This window comes from Rattus norvegicus, chromosome 18 (assembly GCF_021556685.1).
Source record: "Rattus norvegicus strain SHRSP/BbbUtx chromosome 18, alternate assembly SHRSP_T2T, whole genome shotgun sequence".
Taxonomy (NCBI): Eukaryota; Metazoa; Chordata; class Mammalia; order Rodentia; family Muridae; genus Rattus; species Rattus norvegicus.
Window position 1 is genome coordinate 1,858,018 of NC_141551.1, and position 20,463 is coordinate 1,878,480.

Below are 20,463 nucleotides of genomic sequence, written 5' to 3' on the forward strand. Positions count from 1 at the left end.
AAACCCTGCTCTAGAAAAAGACATAAAAAAAAAAAAAAACCACTGGTTTCATCAGTCACTATAAGACAGGGAGGCTGTAATTCAAAGAAACTTCCCTCTATAGTCACTTCGTGCTCCTTGAAATTTTTGCAAAAACTACTTGGGATAAAATAAATTATCTAGGGGCTGGAGAGACCTGAGTTCAATTTCCAGCAACCATATGGCAGTTAGCAACCATGTATAAAGGGATCCAATGCCCTCTTCTAACATGCAGGCATACATGAAGACAGAGTACTCATACATTAAACTGAAAATGATTTCTCTACCTGTATGTTGGTTTCCAAAAATAGTAATGTTCTTATCAATTTAATCAACTTCCTCCCGAAGGTGCTACCCTGTGTGTCATCTGCCAAGACAGAAGCTCCTTACGTCAAACAATTGTTCGCTTAGAGTTAGAAGACGAATGGCAGTTCCGCCTCCGGGATGAGTTTCAAACTGCTAACAGCAGTGATGACAAGCCTCTTTACTTTCTTACTGGACGCCATGTTTGAGTTTTTGAAGAGACAAAAAACAACAAACAAACCCCTATAGGGGGTGGGACAAACAATTACTGGGGATTTTTTTCCTTTAAAGTACAATCACTGTGGAGCAAAGTGCAACATATTTATCTCTTCTCCAAAGAACTCCCCAAATGTGACCAAGGTGTTTGGGGACACTGTCCTTCTTCAGTTCTGCTGACAGGACCCAGGTCCAGGTCAATGCCACAGTGGGCAGTTAGGCAGTTACTTGGGGTGTGGGAGCCCAAGGATATATTCCGGAGAACAAATGTGGGGTCCGCATTGTTTTTCTACCACACTGTGTTGGAGGGCAGGGTACTGACTGTCCACATTAGCCAGCTTGAATGTGTTACATGAGACTCACACCACTGGTGTGGAATGAATTGAAGATTAATACTTGAGGCCTGAACCCTCAGTTTCTCTTCAGATCTGTACTTTGGTACAGTATTACTCAGGGGTCTGAAATGATACAATGTAGAAGATATTTGTATTTAAAAAGAAGTAGCTTGTCTTTCTCCGTGCAGTGTTAGTTTAAGATTTATAATCTTATATGTATTGAAACCTTTGGCAAAATTTCCACAGGAGTTAAAAGTTTACTATTTAAACTGAACAAAAAAATCAGTAAATGCCGAGCAGGCACTGTGTGCATTCATGAAGGTTCTTCTGGGCTTAACTCCTTTGTTTTTCCCATTTCCAGTCTTTAAGCACACCATGCCTAGGAATGTAAACAGTGATGCATTCTGCAATTACGCTGTACTGTGTTGGTTGAAAGCAAGCAGTTGGCACCTGGAAACCCACACATCATGCTGGGATTCTATTGTGCAGTCCAACTAGCTGGTTTCATCGGCTCAGGCTTAGCATCCTTTAAACAACTCAATGAGTAACAGCTGTGGTGCACTGACACGTAAAAATGAGTGGACTGGAAAACAGAACCATAGACAAGTTTTCCTTATAATTTGATCAAGTGACATTTTCTCTGAAGAATAAGGAAGACTTCATGAAGAGTTTTTTGGACTCATTAAAGTTAGCGGGTAGTGTATGACTAATATCAACAGTAGGAGGCATAAGTTTCTATGTATTTCTAGCCAAATATTTTGATCAGAAACATTTTGAAAGAAATATTCTATCTACAATAATGTATTGGAAGTTTACACTGAAATTGCTCTAGTTTGTGGTGTCTTCAGATTTTTCTCAACCTATGTGTATGATTTTATCTGCAGTTAAAACAGTCACTTTTACTTGCATTTGTCTTAGGACCTGAGACTACTGAGAACCCCAATGAGCCTGTGTTCCTGCGAGTGTTAGATGATGGACTCGGTTATCCAGATAACAAGGACTTTACAGCCAGATGGAATGTAGTAGACAGAAACGGCCTGCAGATCTCTTGGTTTTAATGTAGCTACTTATGATGCTTTAAATGTATTTTAAATGGATAACTCCTTTTAACCCCATTTTTAACTGTCCTTCAAAGAATACCTTGCCTTATTATATGCTGACTCCTGAGCTTTAATACAGATTATTTTCAGCAAAGAGGTACGTTCCAGGGAAGTTTGATTTAGATATGAATGTATCTAGCTTGTTCCTGTTTTACTGAAAGGATCCAATGCAGGTAATATCAAGAAAGCCACTGTTTGTGCAATATTCCAATAACACTACGTAAGGTGAATAAAATACTTGAAATAATTCCACAATATTAGGTGGGGCAGAGCCTCTTAGAGGAGTTCTTACTGACTTCTTTTTGGACTAAGTTACTTTAATGCAGGTACTCTATGTTAGTTAGGGCTACAATCTGGAAATTCAAGTGATCACAAGAGAAATGCCAGAATAAAACCAAAAGGTCATCACTCCAATAGCTGAAAAGTTCAATTTACCTGCCTCTTTGTTTCCAAAGCCTAACTTCATTAAGGTTTGGATCTTTTAAAAATTACCTAAATCAGTGTAATTCTTTAGAGAATGCTAAGTCCGCCTTAAGGACAAAACTGCACAAGCCCAGGCCACCATGATTTGTTAGTTCATTTCTTGGTGTGTTGATTTTACCTGCTTCCATCCCTGAGCACACTGAGGTAGGGCAGACCTGGTAACTTACCTGCAGACCTGCTGGACCTTGGCATGCATGACAGTTCACACAGGTTAATACTGAATGTAAACTAAAAACTTAGAAATGCTGTAGTCAAGTTTTGGCTATAATTCATGCAACTGCTTCTTGTGATTGTTACAAAGGGGGCATCTGTGTTACTGTTACTGTAAAACTTTCTTAACCAAAACTTGGTGAATTTCACTCACTAGTCAGTCTACCTCACATTTTGTTTATGATTCTAAGTTGTCTTAAGCTGTGTCTACAGTATGTTCTTGTCCTTTCATTTGGTGAATGTATTAAAATTCCCTCACACTCCTCAGCTATGAAAAAAGTTTGTTTACTTTAAACCAATTTTTCCAAATGTTACAAGGTGAAATGAGTTCTGTGATTGGCAATGTCCAAGAAAAGTCTGGAAATTCTGTTTTCAATCCTTGTATGGCTCTAAAATTCCACTATTTTGGACACTAAGTGAATAGTTGAGTGAAAGCTATTGCTTATCTGAAGCAGCTACATTCACCCAACCGCTACTGAAAAACTGCAGCCTGGCACAGTTATAGATAACAGACCAAAGAGAAAGCAACTGTATTTACTTTGGTGAACCATCAATTATGGGTTTTACTATTAATCTTCGATTTATTTCTGAATTCCATCTACTTTTACCTACTCTTAGAAAAAAAGGTTTCAACTCTAATATATAAAGAACAGTTATAATAACAGAATTTGAAACAAAACCACGTGTCTAGGCCAAAGGCCATTAGAGCAGCAATAAATATTTTCAAGTCTAAGGACAGGCAGACGAGAAACAGGCTTCCATTATCTGCCCTGGAAAGTCTAACAACATGCCAACTGCTGAGTTCCTGAGGCTGTTTCCTTGGAAGCTGTAAGAAAAATGTATGTTTGCATCACTACTGTAGTTGATGTGTGCGTCGCTACTGTAGTAGTTGACTCAGCAATCTTAACTCTCAGTAAATAAGCTGTATTCCCACATAACTGGCAAACAACCAATAAACTTCACAGTAGATCTGAATTATGTCTAAGCTCTTGGTAAATGCACTGAGTTCACACTCTTCAATTCTTAAGAAATCATCCACACAATTATGAGCATCATCCGTCAAAACTCATAGTCCCTATAACCATGTTTGATACTTTCAGACAGGATGGACAATCTGAGAGCCAAGAACAAAAGTTCCTATAAGCAGCACTAATTTCTTCTGCAGTCTGACTATGACTGCTGCCTCTGACACTCCTCGCTTCTCTTCAACTGTGTTTTGGCAGTAGTTTCTGAGGCTGTTTCCTTGGTTTCCATCTCTCTTCTCAGACTCTCGTCTCCTTGCCTGTGCCATTGCAAGTACTCTCAAAGGCTGGTGTTCCTCACAGATCTCTAGTTTTCCTTTTCCTACCCCAGGATGACATCTACTAAATCATCAAGTAACAGCTAAGTCTAAACCTCTCTCAAACTCTAGCTCCACATATACAACTGTGAAGGTGTTGATTCCACTTGGAAGCTTGTAACCACCTTAAACCTTGACCAAAACTGAACCTGCCCTTCCCCATCAAATCCTCCCAATCCATATCCTAATTTTCACTCTTAGCTTTCAACTTGTCTACAGAAAGGCAAATGGAAACTCCTGCTTACCCCAGATGCTTTGCCATGATGCACCTCTGTAGTTAGAAACACCTATCAGTGCTTTCATTGTCTTTTCAATACACAGCCATCGCCTCACCTCATCCTATGTTAGAGTTTAGAGTTCAGTATTTCAACATTTTTTATAGACTGCTCAAATAGTTTTTTTAAATTCCAAAGTCTCTTCTTTTAAACCCTATTTGGGGCTGGAGAGATGACTCAGTGGTTAAGAGCACTAACTACTCTTCCAGAGGTCCTGAGTTCAATTTGCAGCATCCACATGGCAATTCACAACTGTCTGTACCTCTGCTTCAAGAAGATTTGGTTCTGGGGTTGGGGATTTAGCTCAGTGGTAGAGCGCTTGCCTAGCAAGCGCAAGGCCCTGGGTTCGGTCCTCAGCTCCGAGAAAAAAAAGAAGATCTGGTTCCCTCACCAACACACATACAGACAAAACAATGTATAAAAAAAATAAGTAAATCTTTAAAAACAAAAAAGAAACCTTATTTTATTGGGTTTTCACAATGCAACACTAAACATAGGGTCTCACCCGCTCAAATGGTACTATTCTTAGAGAAATACCTAGATGTTCAAATTTGGAGGGGTTGCGTTATTACTATAATTATTGTTGTAATTGTTGTTATTATTACTATGAATGTGAAAAGTATCTATAATTTTCCTTCCCAGTAATAACATTTAAAGGAACCAATCAGTACTTATCCTGCTCTGCTCTCCCTTTAGGTCTTTGTCAAGCATGGCCTACTATAATCCAAGTAGTGTTAAGGCTCATATGGAAATGGGATCTGTATTGATGAAATTAACAGTACCAGAGAACTAACACTATCCAAAACTTCTCACCATGCTTACAAAATGGACTTAAGGAGAATGAAAATGACTAGAAGAGTCTTAATTCCAAGAAAATTGATAACGGCAAAAGTCAGATCAGGGGCTGAAGAGATGGCTCACCAATTAAGAGCACTTATTCTTGTAGTGAGCCTGCATTCAGTTCCTAGCACAGATATACATACACACACACACACACTCATGTTTACATACACATACATTTCTGTATAAAAAGAAGAAAATACAGAAGTGACAGCCACACATGCCTTTAATTCCAGCTTTAATTAACTCAGATCTGAGCTTATGGCCATCCAGGGATATAGCAAAACCCTGTCTTGAAAAAGGGAAGATAATGAGGAGGGGGTGATGAGGATGATGGAAAGGGTGGTTGGGGTTGGAAGGAGGAAATTTGGACTGGAGAGAGCTCACAAGGAGCACTTGCTGCTCTTGCGGAACTCCAGAGTTCAGTTCCCTGTCCCTACGGGCAGCTCACAACCATCTTGTAAATCTACTTACAGAAAATCCAGTGCCAGGGCACAAGGCAGGCATGTGGCGCATTCATACCTGCAAGCACGCATACATTCACACCAAGTAAAAGGTAAAATCTTTAGAAGAAAAGCTGGATCACTGCTTTTGAGACAGAATAAAAGTAATTATACCCCCACCATTCTACTCATGTAAAGGGTACAGTGTTACAACACTCCATAAATAATAAAAGAACAAACTTATGGGGGGATAAAATGTACATCCAACCATTAATCATAATGTGAGTCAATAAATTTTAATAGGTTCTCAGTGAAGATACGATCATCTCAGCCCATAAAGATGATCTAACTGAAACCACAGTGGTACTTCACTCTTATCCTGTGGCTCTTTCTTTTAAAGTTAATTAAATAAAATATTCATAAAAAATTTGCAAACTAATGAGAAATACCTTTAAGAAGCCTGTGTTTTAATCTTATTTCAGCCTCAAACCGAAGAAACTCCCTGAAAGGGTACAAACATTCAACACAACATTGTATCAGGTACATTTATCACTTAGAAAAAGCTATCAAGTATTTTATTATTTTATTCTACATTATATACAGGTCATAAAAGGCCACAGCAGTTTTTCAATACATAACCCTTTAAAAGTAGAGGGCACTATGAAGGACAGACAAGTATCAAGATGAAGTCCAGTAATGAGGGTGTATACTCAGTGCAGTATTTCTGAGGAGTAACAATGCAGATACCAACAAGCCATCCACATTTAGTTTACAACTATGCTATAGTTCTTTGTGACTCTAGTCATTTATGGCTCCACATCAGAGAGCTTCCCCTGCCACCATCAGTGTCACAAACATAAGCAATGGAGACACTTGCTATTATACAAGTTCTTTTACTTGGAGCTCTCCTTTCCTGTGGGGTCTCCTTAGAGTATACTTTAGTAACTTCAAATTCTTAAATGTGTAATACTGTACTCTCTTTGAATAGTAACTCAAAAGCATTGGTTTTTCACTTTGAAAATACAGTCTTTAAACCTATAACTGGTATCGGTAGATCAATATAAAAAAATACAGTACCAAGCTACACTGGTATATTTCCATATTAAGAACTTCAAAATATACTTATCACTGAGACCATAGTCCTTGCATTAATTTTCAGTCCACTATGAACAATTATCTGCTGCATGTAAACATGTCTAAATAACTATAGATAAAATACAATCATAAATTTCTGTAAAAGATAATAAAATATCTTCTTTAAAAAAACAAAACAATAATAAGCTATTACTGCATTGTTTCCAATTTTATGAAAATGGAACAACCATATGGTTGTTGCCAGTCCTGAGTTCATTTGTAAAAAAATGGCCCTAGTTCCTGGATAAAGTCAGCAACCAATTCTTTCTCTTCAAAGATGTCTTCTGGCACAGTAAGCAGGATCGGTATTAGGTGGTATTCTGTCCATTGATAAAATTATAGACCAGAAACTGACCAGTGCCACAGTACTGTGTTGCAAACAGCTTTCCATCAGGAGTGGGATCTGAGAAAGCAATTTCTTCTTTACTCAAATATGAGCCATAAATAAAGTTACTCCTATTTAAAAAAAAGAAAAGAAAAGAGGGGTGGAAGAAAATAAGGAAAATTGAAAAATTAATCTTTGTTCATTGAAAGTGAACAACCCATAAAATTCATTTAGACAAGGAAGACATAAGCAATGGTATGTTATTCTAAAAAATACCTGTTCATCTAAAATATTAGTTTGAAGTAGTAAGATTCTTATAAAAGCAGCAATTATAAAACATTTGCCCAACATTTTATCATAAAGTACTCAAAAACTAAGAGATGAAGAACTTCTCCCTCAATCTGAGTATTGCAGTGAAAGACTGAACTGTTTCTCCAATCAGGAGAAAGGGAATTTGTTCTCATCCCTTCAAAAGAATCACTGACAGTTCTAATCATCATAAACAGGAAAAGAAATAAGCGTCCTGACCAAAGAGAAGAAGAACCTGGTCTCTGGCAGAAGATGTGATCTAGTATATAGGAAATCCTGAGAGCTTTACCAAAAGACCTATTAAGATTTAGCAAATCAGACTGGAGAGATGGCTCAGTCATTAAAGACCAGGCTCACAACCAAAAATATAAGATAAAATAACTGATTTCAAGGGTTACAATCCGGACTGATATTCAGGAATGAACCGTATTAGTTATCTATCTGAAATCAGAAATCCAAACATGGACCTGGAAAACAACACACCTATAACACCAAGTCGAGCACGATGCTTAGAATTACCAACAGTTGTAAGCTAAAAATATAAAATATTGTCTAAATAAAAACAATATCCCATGTTTAAAAATCAAAGATGTTATTACTGTACATACTGACCCACAGCTGTCTTCCTTGGAGGAACTAACAAGCTGATCTTATAATCCAGAGAAATAAAAAGGACACTAAAGAATTGAAACTTTTTTTAAAGAAACAAAAAAAAGAACAAGGCCAAAGGACTATTTCCAAATATGGCACATAAAACTCCAACACTCTAGATGTGTGGGGTACTGATGTAAGCACAGATACACAGGGCGACAAAACAAAGTCCAGAAGGAAACCTCTGCAAGCACCCACTGGCTAAGCGCAGTTCTTGTAAAGAGTGGTGAGACAGCAGGACATCCGCATGCCAGATGCTTATCTGTGTGGTTATCACTTCTTCAATCAAAATACCAACAGGCCAAAGCCTCAGTGTAAAAACTAAACTAGGGGGCTGGAGAGATGGCTCAGCGGTTAAGAGCACTCACTGCTCTTCCAGAGGTCCTGAGTTCAAATCCCAGCAACCACATGGTGGCTCACAACCATCTATAATGGGATCCGATGCCCTCTTCTGGTGTGTCTGAAGACAGCTACAGTGTACTTATATATAATAAATTAAAAAAACAAAACAAAACACAACAAAAAACCTAAACTAGGAACTCTTAGAAGGATAGGCATACATCTTTGGGGCCATGTATTAGACAATGACTTTTAAAATATGACAAGATAGATGAAAGAAAAGAGCATGAATATCTCATCAAAATAAGAAGTGTGTGTGGTCAAAGGGCATACCCAGGCATGGTATTATCATCCTAGCATCTGGAAAGTGAGGAAAGGATCAAAAGTTTAAGATCATAGCTGAGGCCAAAGGCTTAGTTAGGCCTCATCCCAGTACATGGAAGGCAGACAGATCTCTGTGAGTTCAAAGTCAAGCTGATTTGCACAGCAAGTTCCAGGCCAGATAGGGATACTTAGTAAAAACTTAGTAAAACATAGTAAGACCCTGCTCAATTAGACAAACACTAAATGGTGGTATCTATAAATCATATATATGAAAAGAGACATGTATTCACAATAAATGGTTGCAACTCAACAAAGAAATGTAAATAAACCAATTTAAGAGCTGACACAGGGGCTGGGGATTTAGCTCAGTGGTAGAGCGCTTACCTAGGAAGCGCAAGGCCCTGGGTTCGGTCCCCAGCTCCGAAAAATAAGAACCAAAAAAAAAGAGCTGACACATTTGAATAGGTTCTTTTCTTTACATGTGTCTGTCTGAGAGAAAAAGATAGACAGAGATGACGACACACTGGTGTCCAGCCTAACCCTCACCTTGACTGTTATGACAGGGTCTCTCTCACCAGTGTAGCTAGCTATGGCTGGACGCAAACTCACTATGTAGAACAGGTCAGCCTTAACAAGAGACTCAGCTGCCTCTGTTTCCCAAATGCTGGTGATAAAGGTGTGTGCTACCAGGCTCAGCTTTCCATCTTCCTTTTGAGATACAGTCAGTCTCTAACCCTGGAGCCTGCTGTTTTGCCTACAATGGCTAGCCAAGAGCTCTTGGGGTTCAGGATGTCACTGGCCTCTAGCATTACAAGTGTAGGTCCATGCTACCACATCCTGCTATTACATAGGTGCTGGAAATTTGAACTTAGGTCCTCATGCTTATACAAAAAGAATTTTGCTGAGACATCCACTGCCTCTCAATAGGTTTTTGTTCTAAAAATGATAAAATGAAGCCCTCAGATATTGCTGGTAGGTTTGTAAAAATGGTGCAGGCCCTGTAAGAAAGACTTTGGCAGGTCCTCAAAACATGAAGCGCGTTAGTACTACAAGGTCCCCAAAATTGTACACCTAAGTATACACCTCTCAAAATAGTATACAGTCATATGAACACTTGTATATGTAATAGCAATACTATTCTTTTTTTTTTAAAGATTTATTCATTTATTATATATAAGTACACTGTAGCTGTCTTCAGATACACCAGAAGAGGGCATCAGATCTCTTTACAGATGGTTGTGAACCACCATGTGGTTGCTGGGAATTGAACTCAGGACCTCTGGAAGAGCAGTCGGGTGCTCTTAACCACTGAGCCATCTCTCCAGCCCCAGCAATACTATTCTTAATAGCCAATAACCAGAAACACATCAAATATACAGCTGATAAAAGAACAAACAATTTTACTTTACTCTTTGGCAATCATAAAAAAAAGCATTTTCTAAAAATGTTTTTAAAATAGAGTTGGGAAGATAGCTTATTTGGTAATGTACAAGGACAAGGACCTGATTTCAATTACCAGAACACACATTTTAAGAAGCCAGGTGTGAGGGTTCATGTTCTTTTGATCCTAGCACTAAATGGTCTACCAGGCAGATCCGACATTGCCGGCTCTTCAGCCTTGCCTTCTTGGTGCATTCTAGGCCAGTGAGAGGTTCTGTCTCAGAAAACCAAGATGGACAGCACCTGAGATTGTCCTCTGGTCTCCACAGATATGTACATGCACAAACATACATATATACATGTACACACAAACACCCAAAACCCAGCAGACTGGTACATACTACCACACTAAAAAAGCTTGAAAGTATTATGTTATATGAAAGAAATCATTCACAAAGATCAAATACTATAGAGTTCCATTATTATGAGATGTTCAGAATAGAAAAATACATTCCTATAGAGATTAGACTGGTGGCTACCAGCAGCTAGAGATGTGAGAAGATGAATCACTGCATGAGTTTGTTTTTGGGATGGAGAGGGTGGTGAGCAGAAATGCTCCAAAATTAGAGCATTAGTGAAAACTTGTATGTTCTGAATATATTAAAACCCTCTGAATGGCAAATAGATGATTTAAGGTTTAACTCTCAAGCCCACTGGTGACACCTTCAGAGTGTGATACACTAGAAATGGAAGATCCGTCTAAGAAGGACTAGTAAGTGAAAAGGCAGAGGGTTTTTAACAGGGAGCTCATTCACGATCACCGGAATAATTATAATACTGCTGCTTCAATTGTTTTATGAACAAGAACAACCTATACAGCTTGCAACAAGATTTAAAGGTCAGACAATAAATATTCTCGCTCCCTTAGGACTCGTTTTACTTCATTAGCTTGTTTCCCAGGCTTCGTAAAGAACAGCTCTGAGCTGTTATACATTAACATATACCAGTGAGGAGCTGCACTCCTTGAATCATTAGACTTTCCCCTCTAACAGTAAAAGGTTATTTCTTATGTTCCCATAGGAAACAGCTGATACTCTATAAATAAACAATAAAATAAACTGACTTAAAACAACTTTTAAGCACTACAGATCGAACCTGAGGCCTGGCACTCCGTGAACAAGTGCTCTACCATCTAGCTACCCACTCTGCCCCCAAAATCTCTTAAGGATGATTAATTTTAACCTTCTAAACTTCATCTTTTATCTAAGGAATTTTATAACTTTATTGGAAGAAAAAAATTCCAAATAGTAACAGAAAAATGACATGGAAAAGAATGTTAATACTTTTAAAACTTTTTAAAATGTATTATTTGTGTGTGAGTGTGTGTATGTGTGTGTGTGTGTGTATGTGTGTGTGTGTGAGAGAGTGAGAGAGTAAGAGAGAGAGAGAGAGAGAGAGAGAGAGAGGGAGAGGAAAAGGGAGAGGGAGAGCGTGAGAGAGTGCGCAAGAGAGAATGCTCGGGGTTGGGGATTTAGCTCAGTGGTAGAGCACTTGCCTAGCAAGCGCAAGGCCCTGGGTTCGGTCCCCAGCTCCAGAAAAAAAAAAAAAAAAGAGAGAGAGAGAGAGAGAGAGAGAGAGAATGCTCATGTTACAGTGGTTTTGGGGATTGAACTCAGGTCACCAGGCGTTTTATGGTCAGTACCTTTACCTGCAGAGCCATGCCACTGGCCCAAAATAATATTCTTAAGACAATTTTCTCTGAAAGCTCATTTTCCAAACACTATCCACATTTCTCTGGTTCTGTTTAAAAATCTCCAATAGTGAACACAGGATGAAATATGTCTGTTATATTGCACTAATTGTACAGTTATAATAAAATCAAAGAGGTTTAATAATGTTTCATCTATTATCAAACTTTTTTCCTCTTCAAATTATTCCAAAAGGATATACGGACCTAGTATACTTACACAAAATTTACAATTAATACAAAAAAAATTACATAGTTACAATTAAGTATCAATCTTTGTATTTGAAAGGCTAAACTACTGCAAATAACTTGAAGAATTACATATGCTACCTTAGGCATTCAATCATGCGAGAAGCTATCTTTTTCCGTCGCATCATGCTGAACACCCAAATTCGACTGATCCCACATATTGCAGGCTCTGGCAATGTTGAGCAGCACCAGGCTTTTTGCCTTTCAAATCGGACTTTTTCTTCTTCTGATCTGATAACTGGAAGTTTCTCTTCTATAACTCGATAGCCCTATAAATATCAGAAATGGGAAGAGATAAAGGTGGCAGTTGTCTAGTGTAAATCCTGCTGATGCATAAACTTTGTCGGACTGCTTAACAAACTACCAGACCACTTAGTGATTTCGGTCTATTTCTGTTCTGACATAACTAGTTATTGACCATATTACTAAGCACATTAAATGAAGAACCATTTTGCCATCAAAAGAGAAGGGAACAGGAATGTATAGTGTCTTTTTCTACCATATGGATTCTAGGTAGAAAAAGTCCATGTTCAGAGCTCAACAGTCAAAGTGACTTTTCCTGTACTGTAAAACTCATGAGCTTACCACAACATTAAGAACTGAAGAGTGTGGAGAAAAGGGAAATTAAGAAAGCCCTTTCTCTGGATGGCCTTTTCCTTCAGTCTCTGCTTCCACACTTTGTCTCCTCATTTCCTCCCTTGAGTATTTTGCTGCCCCTTCTAAGAAGGACTGAGGGATGCACACTTTGGCTTCCTTCTTGAGCTTCATGTGGTCTGAGCTTTTGGGCTAATAGCCACTTATCAGTGAATACATATCATGTGTGTTCTTTTGTGACTGGGTTACCTCACTCAGAATGATATTTTCCTTTTGGTGGGGGGCAAATGATTTAACAAAACATTGAGGGAAAAACACTTTGGAAAGTGCGCAGAAAAAGGTAGTTAATGTTGAACTGCTTGGAAATGGAACCTCAGGGAGGCTAACCCAATGCACCCTTGGTCAACTTTTACTTCCTAAATTTTTTGTCTGACTTCTGGTCCCACTGCACATGGAAAGGACAGCTGCAATGAGGGAAGTGCTGGCCTGCTGCTCAGGGGTGCGTGGGGTGTACTCGGGCAGCCTCTGCAGCTTCTCAGCCTCGCTCTCATCTTGCCCTATCACCAAAGAGTGTGAATAGCCTATGGCCACCTGTTCAGAGAAGATGCCATCCAGAGTCTTCACCTCCTGAGCTGCAGTAGAAGACTTGGGCTTGTGGTCCCCATATCCCAATTCCCCGAAGACAGGCAACAGGCCACAACTGATGGTACTCTCAGTGGCCGTTATGATGATGCTAATCTTCCTGCACACAAAGATATGGATCTGCCAGCCAGAGGTCCTACACTGCTTTAGTGTACAGGGTAGACTCCTGGGAGGAATTGGTGGCCCCCCAGAAAAACAGGCAACCCACTTCACTGACAGTGAAGGAGCAGGTATAGCTGGCATAGATCAGGGTTGCACCATGACCCGGGAAATGAAACAGCTTCACCAGGCGAGGTACCATTTCATCCTTCTGCTTGGCATGACCCAGTGGGCTGTAGCCACCAAATCCCCAGGAGAAGACTGGCTTCTGTGAATCCAGGACCAGTGTGCGGTTAGCGCCACAGACTACATCTCGAACCACCACATTCAGGACAGGAAAGATCCGTCCTTGGTCTTCTTGATGAAGATGGCCACTCTCTAAGGCACCAACTCACAATCATGTTCTGTCATCTGCATGTGGGTGATAAACTTCCCATCTGAGTTGTGTCCCAGATGGCCATATTCAGGGCACCAGAAGAAACAGAGGTTTTCTTTACAGTCCATCAGCATGCTGAATTCCGTGCTGCAGGCCATGTTGGTAATTGGCTGCCCGTTGTACATCATCTGAGCAGGACTTGGGATGGCATCTGTGTGGTTCCTGAGACCCAGCTGCCCCATCTTATTATCTCCGAAGGCGAACACACAGCCAGTATCTGTCAACACAGAGTGTGGCTGCGCCCACATGCTATTAGCACCATCGCCTCATGGCTGAGGGCCTCGATGAGTCTGGGGAGATTCAACCCTCTTGGTATCACCATGGCTCAGCTGCCCCTTTTCATTCAACCCCAGCTCCACAGCTTCCATTCTGTGGTGATGAGAAGGAGACTGTGGGCAGCACATGAACCTGAAACCAGGGTTCGCACCTGGATTCCTGACAAGCACCCATACGTACAGGACCCCCAAAATTCTGACAAAGGTTACAGTAAGCAGCTTCCCGTTTAGGCACTTCCTTCTGTCCAATCAAGTCACAGTTGGTTGCTTAAAAGATCAAAAGCTGCCCCTTGCATTTAGACCCTTCAATTTTGATGACATCCTGCTTGAGCACCATAACTGCGGCCACGCTGGACCCCTTGCCTATTGTCAGGAGCCTGGCTGAGCACTTGCTGTTGCGGGGTTGGGGTTGTGGTGCGGTTGGGGTTGTGAGGGTGTGGGGGTAAAGGGCGGGCTGAACTCGGCTCCTCCTAGGCGGCCCACTTCTTCCTGGGCATGGTCTCAGGTTGGTTGGAATGATGAGAAACAAAAAAGGGAGTGACTAAGGGGGGACGGGGACCGGGGGTTGCTGTCTTCTTCTCTTCCTGGCACAGACAAGGGCTCCAGCCCACTCAACCAGATACCCATTCGCCTAAGAATTTCATGAAGTCATTGTTTTTGATAGCTGAGTAGTATTCCATTGTGTAGATGTACCACATTTTCTGTATCCATTCCTCTGTTGAAGGGCATCTGGATTCTTTCCAGCTTCTGACTATTATACATAAGGCTGCTATGAACATAGTGGAGCACGTGTCCTTGTTATATGTTGGAGCATCTTTTGGGTATATGCCTAGGAGTGGTATAGCTGGGTCCTCAGGTAGTTCAATGTCCAATTTTCTGAGGAACCTCCAGACTGATTTCCAGAGTGGTTGTACCAGCTTACAATCCCACCAACAATGAAGGAGTGTGCTTTTCTCCACATCCTCTCCAGCATCTGCTGTCACCCACATTTTTGATCTTAGCCATTCTGACTGGTATGAGGTGGAATCTTAGGGTTGTTTTGATTTGCATTCCCCTGATTACTAAGGATGTTGAACATTTCTTTAGGTACTTCTCAACCATTCAATATTCCTCAGTTGAGAATTCTTTGTTTAGCTCTGTACCCCATTTTTTTTCTTTTCTTTTTTTTTTTTTCTCTTTTTTCGGAGCTGGGGACCAAACCCAGGGCCTTGTGCTTGCTAGGCAAGCGCTCTACCACTGAGCTAAATCCCCAACCCCTGTACCCCATTTTTTAATAGGGTTATTTGGCTCTGCCCTCTATCAGATGTAGGATTGGTAAAGATCTTTTGCCTTACAAATGCTTTGCAATTTTATGAGGTCCCATTTGTCGATTCTTGATACAACATAAGCCATTGGTGTTCTCTGTTCAGGAAATTTTCCCCAGTGCCCATGTATTCAAGGCTCTTCCCCACTTTTCTTCTATTAGTTTGAGTGTATCTGGTTTGATGTAGAGGTCCTTGATCCACTTGGATTTAAGCTTTGTATAGGCGGTAAGAATGGGTCAATTTGCATTCTTCTACATTCTGACCTCCAGTTGAACCAGCACAATTTGCTGAAAATGCTGTCTTTTTTCCATTGGATGATTTTAGCTCCTTTGTCAAAGAACAAGTGACCATAGGTGTGTGGGTTCATTTCTGAGTCTTCAATTCTATTCCATTGATCTACCTGCCTGTCTCTCTACCAATACCATGCAGTTTTTATCACGATTACTCTGTAATAAAACTTGAGGTCAGGGATAGTGATTCCCCAAGAAGGCCTTTTATTGTTGAGAATAGTTTTTTTTTTTTGGTTCTTTTTTTCGGAGCTAGGGACCGAACCCAGGGCCTTGAGCTTCCTAGGTAAGCGCTCTACCACTGAGCTAAATCCCCAGCCCCGACGAGAATAGTTTTTTAAATCTTTTGTTATTCTAAATGAATTTGCAAATTGCTCTTTCTAATTTTATGAAGAATTGAGATGGAATTTTGATGAGGATTGCATTGAATCTGTAGATTGCTTTCAGCAACATGACCATTTTTACTATGTTAATCCTGTCAAACCATGAGCATGGGAGATCTTTCACTCTTTTGAGATCTTTGATTTCTTTCTTCAGAGACTTGAAGTTCTTGTCATACAGATCTTTCACTTGCTTGGCTAGAGTCACACTAAGGTATTTTATATCATTTGTGACTATTGTGAAGGGTGTCATTTCCCTGATTTCTTTTTCAATCTGTTTATTCTTTGAATAGAGGAAGGCTACTGATTTGAGTTAATTTTATATCCAGCCACTTTGCTGAAGTTGTTTATCAGATTTAGGAGTTCTCTGGTAGAATTTTTGGGGTCACTTAAGTATACTATAATATCATCTGCAACTAGTGGTATTTTGACTTCTTCCTTTCCAATTTGTACCTTTGACCTCCTTTTGTTGTCTAATTACTTTGGCTGCCCCACCTGGGGGTCCATCCCATATGCAGACACCAAACCCAGACACTATTGAGGAAGTGCTTGCTGACAGGAGTCTGAGATAGCTGTCTCCTGAGAGGCTCTGCCAGAGCCCAACAAATACAGAAGTGGATGCTCACAGCCAACCATTGGACTGAGCACAGGGTTCCCAATGGAGGAGTTAGAGAAAGGTCTGAACCAGCTGAAGGGGTTTGCAACTCATAAAAAGAACAACAATATCAAACAACCAGACTCCCCAGAGCTCCCAAGGACTAAACCACAAACCAAAGAGTATGTGTGGAGGGACTCATGGCTCCAATTGCATATGTAGCAAAGGATGGTCTTGTAGGACATCAATGGGAAGAGAGACCCTTGGACCTAGGAAGGCTCGATGCCCCAGTGTAGGGAAATGCCAGGGGAGGCGGGAGTGGGTGGGTTGGTGAGGGAGCACCCTCATAAAGAGCAGGGGAGGGAGGATGGGATAGGGGCTTTCCAGTGGGGAAACCAGGACAGGGGTTAATGTTTGAAATGTAAATAACATATCCAATAAAAAAAGTGTGTACACACACACACACATACACATACACGAAGAAAGCACTGTCTTCTATATTCTGATCGCAATAAATAACTGTAAGCAGAAGTACCAGAGTTGTCAAAAAGAACATGATTAGTCTTCCAAGAGGACAAAGCACAAAACTTAAATTAGAAAACAAAAATTAAGAGTGACACATGCAGAGACTGAGAGATAGCTTGGCACTGACTGCTCTTCCAGAGACTCACATGGCAGCTCACAACCATCTGTGACTTCAGTTCCAAGGAATTTATGCCCACTTCTAGCCCAGAGGAGCACCAAGCATGCACATGATATACAGAGATACATCAAGAGAAAACATAATTTTTAAAATTATGTAAAGTATAATTTGTGTAGACAGTCATGAATGTGGTAAAGATATCAATGCAACAGTAATTATGAACAAAGTACAGCTGAATACACAAGTAAGACCTTGGCTGAAATAAAACAGATTTCAGGTCTGGCTCAAGTAAAACTGATTAAGGGTCCAGAAACTTCTGTTCTCTGAGGTTGGTCTTCAACCCTATGTAAAACTCACTATGTGAACACATCACTGACTGCAATTTGCTTTTTGTATAATTTGCCTCCTAAACACAAACCAACTGCTCACTTAAAGCTAAACTAGAAAAAAGGGACCTATTCAGGGGTGACAAACTCTCTACAGACAGACACACAGACAGTAACTATTTCAGTCACCTCAACAGCTGCTCTGTCTGCCTTTATAGGATGAAAGCAGTTATATAAAAGTATGAAAACAATTATCGGAGGACTATAACAAACTGTATTTACAAAAGCAGCCACACATGTAATGGCTGCCTGGATGCTGCCATGCTCCTGCTTTGATGATAATGGACTGAACTTCTGAACCTGTAAGCCAGCCCCAATTAAATGTTACCTTGGTCATGGTGTCTGTTCATAGCTATGAATCCCTAACTAAGACAGCATGGTAAAATGTGCTTTTAATCTCAGCACCAGGAAGGCAAAGACAGGAGAATCTCTATGAGTTCAAAGCCAGCCTGGTCTACATGGTGAGTTCTGGAACGGCTAAAGGCTACCTATGGAGAGGCTACCTATCAAGACCTTATCTCAATTTAAAAAAAGGTGGAGGGAAGGAGGAAGGGGAAGAAAAAAGGAAGGAAGACAGGAAGGATGGACAGACTAATTCTCACCTATGTATGGTGTATACATATATAATCCCAGCACTCAGGAGGATTCCAAGTTTGAGGACAGCCTGAGCTACAGAGTGAATTATGAGCCAAGCTGTATTACATAGTGAAACTATGTCTCAACAACAACAAAAAAAAGGATAAAAAAAATTAGTCCCTACACAAGATACAACTCGACTATTGTGCAGTATAATATATAATTCTTAAATCTATACCTTTATCTAAAATGTAGGTATATTAGGATACTGTTTAAGATCACATAATAATAAGTTAATTTAGATAGCAAACTATGTATAAGCACACTTTAGAAGTCACTTACCCACTGGATATGTTCTGCAATTAGGCAACCAACTACTTTTTTGTCATTAGAAATAAAGAGAAGTGTTTTAGTTCTGGAATAGCACATTAATGGAGCCTGTTGGAAACCCAGATCATTGTCAACCATCTCTCTAATTTCATCAACCTGCCAAGTAAAGAAAAATACTGTTTTTAAACAAAGAAAATATTGTATACAGGTAAAAATTACTCAATATGCTGAATATGTATATACATACACACACACACACACACACACACACACACACACACACACACACACTGTCTCTCTCTCTCTCTCTCTAAGAGCTTTTTGTTTTAGGTGCTTTTTGGTTTTAAGATAGCATCTTGTTATCTTGTTATGTACTTCCTTGTTGGCCTAGCCCAGGCTAGACCCGAACTAGTGGCAACTCTTCTACCTTAGCCTCCTAAGTGTTAAATCACATGTGTATACCACCATACCCAGCTTAAAGAGCTATTTTAGACATAAGTACTGATTTTTAACTCTAGAAGCAACTTGGCAAAAAAGAATAGGGGGTTTTATCAAACCTAGCAGTCTAGGAAACAGGATGGGTGGGTAACAGGTAAGAACATTAAGACTCCCATAGTAGCAACACCAAGTGTCTGCAATGGTCAGAACATACTGGAATCTTAGCTAGCAAGCCACTTTTCTTTCCAAGCCTCAACAGTAAAATTAATGGGACAGAGGAAAGAAATTCATGTTTACTATCTAGCAAGCATATGAAAGTGAGACAAGTCAAGAAACTGAACTCATTTTAATCCAATATCCCTTTGAGTATTATAGTTCTTTATTTTGTATGTGGAAGTAACAAAGTCAAATGTAACATAATCTTATGTCAAGCATTTAAACATCTAGAAAATCATGAGGAACAGAGATTTGAACCTTTAACCCTTAACATGGCATCAAACTGCTTCTCCCAAACTCAAGCTCTTGTAGGCACTAAAAACAATCACAACTCTATATGGGCCTGCACAAATTCTCCAGTGAAAAGAAGATAAGTTGCCAAGATGAGGCACATCCCTTTAATCCCAGTATCTGCAAAGCAGAGGCAGGCAGACTTCTGTTAGTTTAAGGCTAGCCTGGTCTAAACGCAAGTTCCAGGCCAACCAGGCTGCAAAGTGAGACCCTGTCTTGAGGGTCAAGGAGACAGAAGAGGACACAAATTGCAAATGTTCCATCTAATGACCATTCCCATCACTAACCCTAAAATACAAATAATCTCTAGGGTCGTTCAATATTCTCATTTCTGATGCACACACGACAAAGTGCATCCTTTTATCAGTGACGAAAACTCACCCCTCATAGTCTCTGATATCCTATAAGAGTTGGTCCCTAGAGATAGATTGCTCACAGTTCCTTCTATTTTAATTTTAATCCTATTATGAGTTACTAACTAGTAATATAATCAATTGTGGGCTTTCCCTAAGAAGCTTAATTAAATAAACTAATAGTTATTGAAACAATTCTTAGTAAGCAAAATCTGGCTGTCATGTAAGGTACTGTAGCAAAGTTCCTACTGTGTGCTTTTGAATGACATTAGAAATTTTCCATACTTGAATTTCCATTATTCACTTAGTGACTCCTCAAGCATTTGCCTTTATGCAAAGATCAATACTTTAAATATAAGGTAAGATGAACATGCTTTCTGACATTCTATGTATCATTAGGGGCAAATCTGGTGTATGTAACCATCTTACCAGATAAGCAATCTAAAGACATGAAGAGCCACAGAATACATTTCTTATATCAATTAAGACATTAGCTATCTTTTCAAATAATAGTTGTTTGTTTAGCCTCCTTTCCAGATGACATAGTCATAAATTAAAGACATCCAATTGTAAACCCTATTATAGCAAGTAAATTATT

At 39.8% G+C, this 20,463-nt stretch overlaps 2 protein-coding genes and 1 pseudogene across 23 annotated transcripts in view; 1 reads left to right on the top strand and 2 right to left on the bottom strand.

Moving 5' to 3' along the window:
• The window catches only part of Greb1l (GREB1 like retinoic acid receptor coactivator), a 236,711-nt gene extending 233,071 nt beyond the window's left edge, over positions 1-3,640 (top strand). For all 3 annotated transcript variants that reach the window (XM_087593268.1, NM_001432470.1, XM_087593267.1), the window contains 1 exon segment: positions 367-3,640. In XM_087593268.1, coding sequence (XP_087449394.1) covers positions 367-530 — 164 coding nt within the window. In that variant the 3' untranslated portion in view covers positions 531-3,640.
• Positions 3,641-6,008: 2,368 nt separating this feature from the next.
• The window catches only part of Esco1 (establishment of sister chromatid cohesion N-acetyltransferase 1), a 54,373-nt gene continuing 39,918 nt past the window's right edge, over positions 6,009-20,463 (bottom strand). For 8 of the 20 annotated variants that reach the window (XR_015642449.1, XR_015642445.1, XR_015642454.1 and 5 more), the window contains 3 exons: positions 18,580-18,723; positions 12,102-12,289; positions 6,009-7,152 (listed from right to left, as the gene is read on the bottom strand). Coding sequence is in view for 9 of the 20 variants with exons in the window: in XM_087593489.1 (XP_087449615.1) it covers positions 7,005-7,152; positions 12,102-12,289; positions 18,580-18,723 (480 nt within the window). In the remaining 11 variants the exon portion in view is untranslated. 20 annotated transcript variants of the gene reach the window in all.
• Positions 12,934-14,494, bottom strand: LOC147999642 (protein RCC2 pseudogene; annotated as a pseudogene).